The 8,658-nt window shown below is 36.9% G+C and overlaps 3 protein-coding genes across 3 annotated transcripts; 1 reads left to right on the forward strand and 2 right to left on the reverse strand.

Moving 5' to 3' along the window:
- Window positions 1–1,833: 1,833 nt before the first annotated feature.
- Window positions 1,834–2,666, forward strand: LOC106319381 (thioredoxin H7). Its single transcript, XM_013757691.1, has 3 exons — window positions 1,834–2,037; window positions 2,164–2,286; window positions 2,403–2,666. Exons 1-3 carry the CDS (start codon window positions 1,906–1,908, stop codon window positions 2,532–2,534), a joined length of 387 nt encoding a protein of 128 aa, XP_013613145.1. The 5' UTR covers window positions 1,834–1,905; the 3' UTR covers window positions 2,535–2,666.
- Window positions 2,667–2,954: 288 nt separating this feature from the next.
- Window positions 2,955–4,484, reverse strand: LOC106319382 (dnaJ homolog subfamily B member 1). Its single transcript, XM_013757693.1, has 2 exons — window positions 3,752–4,484; window positions 2,955–3,489 (listed from the first exon to the last, which is right to left on the reverse strand). Exons 1-2 carry the CDS (start codon window positions 4,309–4,311, stop codon window positions 3,036–3,038), a joined length of 1,014 nt encoding a protein of 337 aa, XP_013613147.1. The 5' UTR covers window positions 4,312–4,484; the 3' UTR covers window positions 2,955–3,035.
- Window positions 4,485–5,237: 753 nt separating this feature from the next.
- On the reverse strand, window positions 5,238–6,510 carry LOC106318136. The gene is made up of 3 exons (XM_013756000.1): window positions 5,899–6,510; window positions 5,533–5,827; window positions 5,238–5,454 (listed from the first exon to the last, which is right to left on the reverse strand). Exons 1-3 carry the CDS (start codon window positions 6,460–6,462, stop codon window positions 5,432–5,434), a joined length of 882 nt encoding a protein of 293 aa, XP_013611454.1. The 5' UTR covers window positions 6,463–6,510; the 3' UTR covers window positions 5,238–5,431.
- Between the last annotated feature and the right edge of the window lie 2,148 nt (window positions 6,511–8,658).

The following is an 8,658-nucleotide window of genomic DNA, read 5'->3' on the forward strand; positions in this document are numbered from 1 at the left end:
CCTCAATGTCAATCATTCTGTTATTTGAAAATAAAACATTAACTTGAAATTCATCCATAAAAAATAAAGCTAAACCTCCGCTGAGTCCTAGTGGATCAACAGTAAACACATTATCAACTCCTAAGTCGGCCTGAATGTTTTGCAACAGCGGCCTTCTGTTCTTCGTCTCAGAAAGGAACACAAGTCCTGGGCGATGTTTCTGACACATCTCCGTAAGGCGTCGAACTGTGACGTCGAACTGTGAGGTCGTTCCCTATCCCTCTACAGTTCCAACTGATTGTCCTCATTAATAATGTTTGGATGAGTTTTTGGAACTCATCAAACCATCATGTTTAGTCGCCGGTACCACTGTTGTTGCATGTCTACTTCGTTGCTTATCACCCCCCTCGACGTGTGATCGAGAAGACGTCGAGCGCTTACTTGGAGACCCCCTGCGGGATCTCAAACTTCCTATTCTTAATGCCCAAAGGGGCATTACGTTTGCTTCCACGTTCGCTTCCATGTTTCCATGTTTCCACGTTTACTTCCATGTTTTTTACGTTTACACTTGTAAAAAAGATTAAGTATCTTAATTTTCACTTTTTAATATTACATATCAGTTTCTCTTTCTTCTACATATTTATTCAACAACTATATTTTTTTTTACATTTACATTAGTTTTGTTTAATACAATTCAACACCATACCCCCACAATTTTTTCACTTTTATTTTCTTTATATATGCATATTTACATATTACCAACAACAATATACAAAAAAAAAAATCAAAATATTTAGTATTAAATAAATTTTAAAATATTTGTTTTTGTTTTATAATGTCCAAGTAATAAATATAAAAATATAACAACCATCATTTTGAATGTTTAAAAATTATTAGTAAATCTATTTCACAAAAGATAAATTTTTTAAGTGTCCAAATCAAATGAAATAAATTTCTATTTGTAGTCTTAAAAATAATGAATTTTGGTATAAAAATAATAAATAAATAAAAAGTTTAATATCAAATAACTGATCTCAAATAACTTAGGTGAAAAAATACCAAAACTGACTCCAACCCATTCGAAAACACCATATTTATATTTGAGGTTAAAACATTTTTGGTCCAATTCTCTCATGCCACATGTCTATTTTGTCCTTATTTTTGTTGATTCAACCAAGTTTAATCGTCCTCTTCCATATTTATTCAACTTACCATTGTAGTTTAATAAATTTATTCAACAGCCCATTGTATCTGGCCTTAATAGATTATAAATTTGAAAACCATTTCCACGTATTATTCCTAGTTTTTACGTTTCTTAAGGTACCGAAATGGAATAAGAAGCATTGGGGAAGAGTTGATGACAGCTCCTTAACACACCAATATTCTTCTACACCAAATGATATTACATTGAGCTGCACCGTGTCGTTCACTTTTCTTTTCTCGTATTATACTGATTTCTGCTTGTAAGTTTTATGTGAAAAACAAACAAGTTTTATGTGAGTGTAAATTAGGACGTAAGTAACCCCAAGATAAGAAGATAACAACAAGAATAAGTAAATGATAACATCGTCGCCAGGGAAAATTAATGAGGTAACAAGATAATTAGCCTATTTACGACGTGCATATAATTTCTTTTGTGTTAGATCAACTTTTAATACCTTTATGTAGTGGAGGAGAATATTGAATAACTAAATCGAACTAAACAAAGCGAAAATAAACTGGGATAAGCTCTATATTCTTGAAAAAAAACCAACGGTTATAGAGAAGGATGGCAAATTGAATCATATTCCATTGATACTATTTAATTTATTATTTTAACGAATAAATTTATCTATATATAGCTCCACTGGTTCTCTCTTTTTGTTCATATTAGCTACAAGCAATTAAGTGCAAATCATATCTCTATATACACACATTCGGAAGATAATGGGTTCCAACGTTTCATCTGTGCATGATGTTCCTTCATCAGCGGAAACCAAGAATGGTTTGGTTGTGGAAATGGAATCAAGAAGACAGTGGAGATCTCTCTTTGATTCCATGAAAAGCTCAAATAAATTGGTATATTTTTATTAGAAAACCACATTTGAACCCATTTATATATCTATATCAGTGTTTAATCTTGTTTACATGTTATTCAATTGGTTCTGTTCTAAGCTAACTGAATAAATTGTGATGGCTTTGAAGCTAGTGATTGATTTCACTGCTGCATGGTGTGGACCTTGTAAAGCAATGGAACCTAGAGTTAAGGAGATCGTTTCTAGGTATCCAGAAGCTGTTTTTGCGAGGGTTGATGTGGATAGATTCATGGTAAGTAGTCTCTCTCTTTTACTTGTAGAATGATCATCATTTACGGTTTTCTTGTAACCGAAGCCGTGAATCTTTAAATCTCTCTCAAGACTAAGCTATTTGGTATGTATATGCAGGATGTGGCTGGAACATATAGAGCAAATACTCTTCCAGCCTTTGTTTTTGTGAAGAGAGGAGAAGAGATTGATAGGGTTGTTGGAGCCAAACCTGATGAACTTGTGTACAAGATTGAAAAGCATAGGGTTTAAGATTTATTTGTTTTTAATTTGAAGAACAAAAGATTATACATTTCCGTGTGTGTGTGTGTGTTTCACTGATTGAAGTTGTGTTTTTGGTTTGCTGTTTTCTCAAAAGTTATGAATAAAAATGACAAAAATGTTTTGATAGTCATGAGAAATCATTTAGTAACATAATAAATTCTCTAAGGTTACAGCCACTTGTATGAAATTTAGTTAATATCGAGGAGAAAACCCTATAACAATGGTTATGTGAATATGGTAACTACAAGAACTATACTACTATCAAAAGAAGTATATTTGAATATATTAGTAGTTGGAGATACAAAAAGTTACAAAAACATTTTCGAATGGCTTGTAACTGAGAATAAATATCATGACATCAAAGAGGTTTTCTGACCAAAGAGTATCAAGACTCAAGAAGTGCCGATCTGTTTCACCTTAAACTCTTTATTCTGAGGATTTTGAAAACACATTGTGTATGTACAGTCTCTCAACATTCAAGAACATTAACTAGTTGTCAACTCCAGCTCCACCAAGAACTCTCTTAAGATCTGTCTTCTGTTCCAATGTTAGCCTCGAAGGGAAACAGATATCGAAGTTTATCCTAAGATCTCCCCTCTTGGAAACTTCTTTAGAGATAGGCATTCCTTCGTTAGGGATCACAATCTCCTGACCCGGTTTAACGATATCCAAAACCGGTATAGTCAGATTCCTCCCGTCTAGCGTTGTCAGGCTGATAGTGATACCTGTTAGAGCTTCCAAAAGCGAGACTTTCTTGTCTACAATCAGATCGTTTCCATCTCTTTTGTAGACCGAGTGCGGTTTCTCATCGATGACGAAGATGAGATCAGCGGGAGTGACTCCTGGTTCATGGTTTCCTTTCTCTGGGAATGTGATTTTTGTTCCTTTCTTCCATCCTGGTGTAATGTCTATCTTCAAAATCTCTTCCACTGTCTTTGGCTTCCTACAAACAAAGACAGCATCAGAGAGATTGACACATTCAGTTAAACAAACCAAAGAACTATTAATCAATGATGAAATTGATTTGAAATGGCATAAAGGTCTTAAACAACTAAACTATGCAAAATCAAATGTAGCAACAAGAAACTTATAAGGAAAATCAAACAGAGAAACATAAACTCTATACAAAACAGAGCATCAAGAAAACTATACGATTCTTGATTTCATCAAGAAAGTGATCATAGAGATGGTAATAAAAGACTAACCCGAGACCATCAGGGACAACGCGTGAGATTCGCATCTTCCTCCTCCCACCTTTATACAACTCCTCGAGAGTACAAGCCAACTTGCTCTCGATCGCCGGAGCTTTCCTATTCGCCGTCGCCTTCCTACTCGTCTGACTTCCCGCCTCCGCGCTTCTGAACCTGCTTCTTCCTCCGTTGCCACTCTCCCACCTCCCTCCTCCGCCGAATGCATCCCCCGACGCGCCGAAAAACTCGTTGAAAATATCTTCAGCGTCTCGCGGATAATACCGAAACTCGTTGTTGTTGTTGCTGGAGGAGTGGCTCGGCTGCGTAGCCGGCGTTGGTAAGTCGGAAGACTTGAGCCCGTCCTCGCCGTATTGATCGTAGATCTGACGCCTTTGAGGATCGCTCAGGACATCGTAAGCTTCGGAGATCTGTTTGAATTTAGCTTCAGCTTCTTTCTTGCTCGAAGGGTTCTTGTCGGGATGCCATTTCATCGCTAGTCTTCTGTAGGATTTCTTCAGATCATCTTCGCTCGCGCTTGGGGGCACGTTCAGTACGTTGTAGTAATCAACCCCCATTGATTTCGTAATTCAGAACAATCTGAGAACGTTAGATTTGGATCGGAGAGTTTGAGAAGGAGAATAAAGAGGAGGCGTGAGGAAGGGGTAGAAGAAGAGAGAGTGGAGTGCGTGTAAGGTAGAACATGCCAAGCAGAATGTGGTACACGGTTTTGTGTATTGAATAACATTTGATGGAAGAATTTTGAAACAATTATTGTACTCCTGTCTTGTCTTCACTGAGCTGGACCTGCTTTGTTGGATAAGCACTAAGCAGAGCTTACGTAGTGGGGGAGGGGAGGGTTACTTCAGGTGGGCTGCGATTCGTTGAAGCCCAAATAAAAGCCCACTCTCAGGTTGTTGTTCTGTTCAAAACTTCAAATTATAAAACTTTTTTGGCTTAATTTAAATAGTAACAAAAGAATGAGTGAAAAATAGTAAATTCCTTTACATTAATTACAATTTACAACGAATATTTATTAACCATGATTCTTTAACATTCATTTACATTTAAGGAATAAATAGACTAAGCTTATATTCTTTTATCAAATTGGGGGAGAAACATATGGTCATCCGGTGGAAGGATGTTCAGAAAACTAATTACTGGAACGTGGGGTTAGAAAAGAGTCCCTCAGACGACAAGCTGATATCCATTGGTTATTTACAGAATCGCTCTCAAGCACCTCTAGCCAACGCCAACCAACACTGTGAGAGACTCTCCGTTGGTTTTAATCTGATAAGCTTATAAACCTTTAGACTCCAATCTGTATATTCAAGAATCCACACGTCTGGTAGCAGCGATTGCCACGAGGTTATTAAACTAATCTCAAAAGTGTTCCAACACTGAGATCATTGTAAGAGATAGTGTCGTTCTATCACTTATAAAGACGGTTCCTGCTCTTGTTCAGACTACTGGTAGCAAACAAAACAAAAAGCTAGTCGCAGAACAGAGCAGGTAAAATGATTGTATTAATAGGCAGCGAGAATCACTAACCGCTGCAAACAATATTTGTATAATTCATAAATGTTGTTTAAATAATCAAGCAGCATATCTCTAAGGGCAAATCCACTGAATTAACAACAAATCATTTCCAGCTATAGCCTTCACTTTCACGGCTCAAGCTTCAAACATACAAATTTCTCACTTGATGAACCCTTCCGCTACTGTTACATCAAAGAAAAACAGAGTATTAGTGCCAAAGCAACGATTCTGACTTGCAATTTAGGACAAAACAAACTCACTTTTCGATGAGACTGGTACTAAAACAACGGTCATGTCGGCATTATTCGGCGGAAGCTGAAGACGCAAAGGGAAAAGCTTCCCGTTCAAAGGACTACGAGTACAAACGATAACATCTTCCACATTGCTCTCTTCTTTCAACCTCTTAGTCAGCTCCTCAACCCCATTGCCTTTGAAAGTAAACGACTTCACCTCAACTGAATCATCCTCAACATCACCGTCATCGTCCGCCACGTGGTAGTATATCACTCTCCCTTCCGATTTCGGCGGCGATCCAACCGCTACCGAATCCGTTGACTACGACAAAACACAAAAACATAAAGTCAACGAGTCTTCAGTTGGAAAGTTTTGTCGGTTCAAGAACTCACCTCCTGTCTGAAGAAACGGTTAGATCTGGAAGGAGATCCAGGTTCGAAATCGAGAGAATCAGAATGATGAAGCGGAGACGGAGGCTGCGGCTGTGGCTGCTGGTGTTGATCGGTGAGAATATCGACGACGTCGACGTGCCAAAGAATCCAGTCTTGAGTAGCCGATCTGTGAGGAATATCGTGAGTGACGGAGTTTCTCCACGGAGGCAAGCCACCGTTACCGCGAAGGAAGTGACCGTAACGCGTCTTGAGCTTGACCAAAGCACCGTCTCTGATCGGTTCCCAGGCGAGAGACGAGTCGAGACGGCTCGGATTAGTCTGCAGAACTTTTCTTCCCGTGGCTCCGAGGAGAAACGGTTTGTTTGACGCCGTTAAGTACTTGCCGTAAGCGCTTTTGAGGCGGATTAGATTGGAGGAGCCTGGGACAGGTTCCACGGTCCATTTGGCTGCGCCTGCTGAGCCGTTGCGTTCTTGAGTGACGGACTCTTCGTCTTCGTCGGCGATTAGGTACTTGTCGTGGTGGCTCCGTAAACGAACGGCTTTGGCTTTCTGGAAAAAGTCCATTGAGATTAAGAGAGAGGTTGAAGATGGTGTGTGAATGTGTGTGTGTATGAATCTAGAGCTTGGTCTTTGGGACCATGTCTTTTCCAAAAGGGTATTTAATATTCTTAATTACTACACTTGGTTTCAGATCTTTCTTTTTGACTTGTGTATAACTTTATTAAAGAAATAATGTATTTTTACTCCTTTTATTTTGTTTGTTACTCCCTCCGTTCCTATTCCCTCCGTTCCTAAAAGATCCATGTTATAGTTTTTTCACACTTATTAAGAAAACATTTAAAATTGTATTTTCCAATACATTGTTTTCCTTAATTAGCTATTTTCAATAACTTTTAACCAATGAAATTTTATTAAACACAATTGTATTTTTTGAAAAGTACAATTTTTCATTAATTAATGTCTTGAAAATGTAAAAAATGTATCTTTTTAAAACAAATTTTTTTTCTAAAAAGTGGATCTATAAGTAACAAAGGGAGTACTTAATTTCCTCTATTTGAATTGTTACTTCATACGTTTAACAATTTTAATATATCACTAGATTTTGATCCGTGCGTCCGCACGGGTATTTAGTTTTGTAAACGTTTAAAATTAAATACATACATTATTGTACTAATTAAATTAGAAGTGACTAATTAATTAAATATAACTGAGTTATTTTTATTATTCTAAAAATTTAAACGATTTTGATTAATTTAATTTTCAATAAACCAATAAATTAATCTGATAATTTAATCTATTTTATAGTTTTTTATGGATTGCAAAATTGAATTTTTGATTTTGATTTAAATTAAATGAAGGATTGCATATCTTCTAAATTTATTAGGTAGCTAAATATTAGGCAATTTCGTAATAATTTTTATGGAAATTTCTATTTATAAGGTCAATGGCATTGGATAGTAATTATTGAAGAAAACTTAGGGTTAAGATTTATTTGTACTTTAGTTTTAATAGTTTAGATTTGACATTTAAAAAAAAAATCCAATTGCCTAATGTAACATTTCTAAATATATGGCATTATTTATTATTTAATTAATGTTATATAACTAATATAGTTATTAAAAATAGACTTTTTTGAGAAAAATGTATATCAGTTAGATAGAAAAGAAATATAAAAAAAATTATTCTATTATTCAAATTTGAGGTGTTTGGATAACTAGATCGGAATAGAATAACCAACAAAACAAATACATATACGATAGCGTTCTACCTAAAAAATCTGATGTTTCATTTTGTCCCCGAAAAATATAGGATATTGTTGTAAAACAAGAGAATAGAATCTGTATGTTTATGTCTTATTCATAAACATAAGTATCCCTTTATATATAGGGAATTACACCGTCATAGGATAATGGAAAGACTAGAAAAATGAAATACAAATACGGAAAGAGTACAAATCATAAACTTATAAGAAAAAGGGAAAATAGGATTTCTCTCTCTCCAGCCACCGGTTCTCTCTCTCTCTCTAGGTATGGACCGGTTATGGACCGGGCCGGTTATGGACATCCACAATATGATTTATAACACTCCCCTTGGATGCCATAACCATACAGAGTTTGTAATACGCTTTAGATGTTGCCTCATTAAAACCTTACCAGGAAAACCCAGTGGGACAAAACCATGGTGAAAGAAAAAGAGTACAACACTTATTACTCACCTTGTTCTGAACATCACTGAAGGTCTTTCAGTCTACGCATCCCAATATGGTGTGTGAGCTTCCTGAACGTGCAGGTAGGAAGTGATTTGGTGAACAGGTCGGCTGAGTTGTCACTGGAACGCACTTGGACGACTTGGACCTCGCCGACTTTCTGAAGCTCGTGCGTGAAGAAGAACTTAGGCAGTATGTGCTTCTTCCTTTGATGTAGTCATCCTTAAGCTGAGTAATGCAAGCTGCATTGTCCTCATAAACCACGGTTGGTGCGTCATTGCCTTCGGTCATCCCACAATCAACTCGGATATGGTTGGTCATGGACCGTAACCACACAGACTCGCGGCTGGCCTCGTGAATAGCCAAGATTTCTGAATGGTTTGATGAAGTGGCCGTGATTGTCTGCTTCATGGAACGCCATGAGATGGCCGTACCACCATGAGTAAAGAAGTAGCCGGTCTGTGATCGAGCATTGTGAGGATCCGAGAAATAACCTGCATCAGCAAAGCCAACTAATCCTTCTTTGTTATGGTTAGTATAAAATAAACCCAAGT

This window comes from Brassica oleracea, chromosome C9 (assembly GCF_000695525.1).
Source record: "Brassica oleracea var. oleracea cultivar TO1000 chromosome C9, BOL, whole genome shotgun sequence".
NCBI lineage: Eukaryota > Viridiplantae > Streptophyta > Magnoliopsida > Brassicales > Brassicaceae > Brassica > Brassica oleracea.

What these genes read in the sequence shown, in the direction of transcription:
- LOC106319381 (XM_013757691.1), top strand. Translation starts at nt 1,906, where the DNA reads ATGGGTTCCAACGTTTCATCTGTGCATGATGTTCCTTCATCAGCGGAA. An exon ending in TGAAAAGCTCAAATAAATTG is followed by an intron (nt 2,038 to 2,163) that starts GTATATTTTTAT and finishes ATGGCTTTGAAG; the next exon opens with CTAGTGATTGATTTCACTGC. An exon ending in TTGATGTGGATAGATTCATG is followed by an intron (nt 2,287 to 2,402) that starts GTAAGTAGTCTC and finishes ATGTATATGCAG; the next exon opens with GATGTGGCTGGAACATATAG.
- LOC106319382 (XM_013757693.1), bottom strand. Translation starts at nt 4,311, where the DNA reads ATGGGGGTTGATTACTACAACGTACTGAACGTGCCCCCAAGCGCGAGC. An exon ending in GTTGTCCCTGATGGTCTCGG is followed by an intron (nt 3,490 to 3,751) that starts GTTAGTCTTTTA and finishes CTTTGTTTGTAG; the next exon opens with GAAGCCAAAGACAGTGGAAG.
- LOC106318136 (XM_013756000.1), bottom strand. Translation starts at nt 6,462, where the DNA reads ATGGACTTTTTCCAGAAAGCCAAAGCCGTTCGTTTACGGAGCCACCAC. An exon ending in ACCGTTTCTTCAGACAGGAG is followed by an intron (nt 5,828 to 5,898) that starts GTGAGTTCTTGA and finishes GTTTTGTCGTAG; the next exon opens with TCAACGGATTCGGTAGCGGT. An exon ending in AGTACCAGTCTCATCGAAAA is followed by an intron (nt 5,455 to 5,532) that starts GTGAGTTTGTTT and finishes TTGATGTAACAG; the next exon opens with TAGCGGAAGGGTTCATCAAG.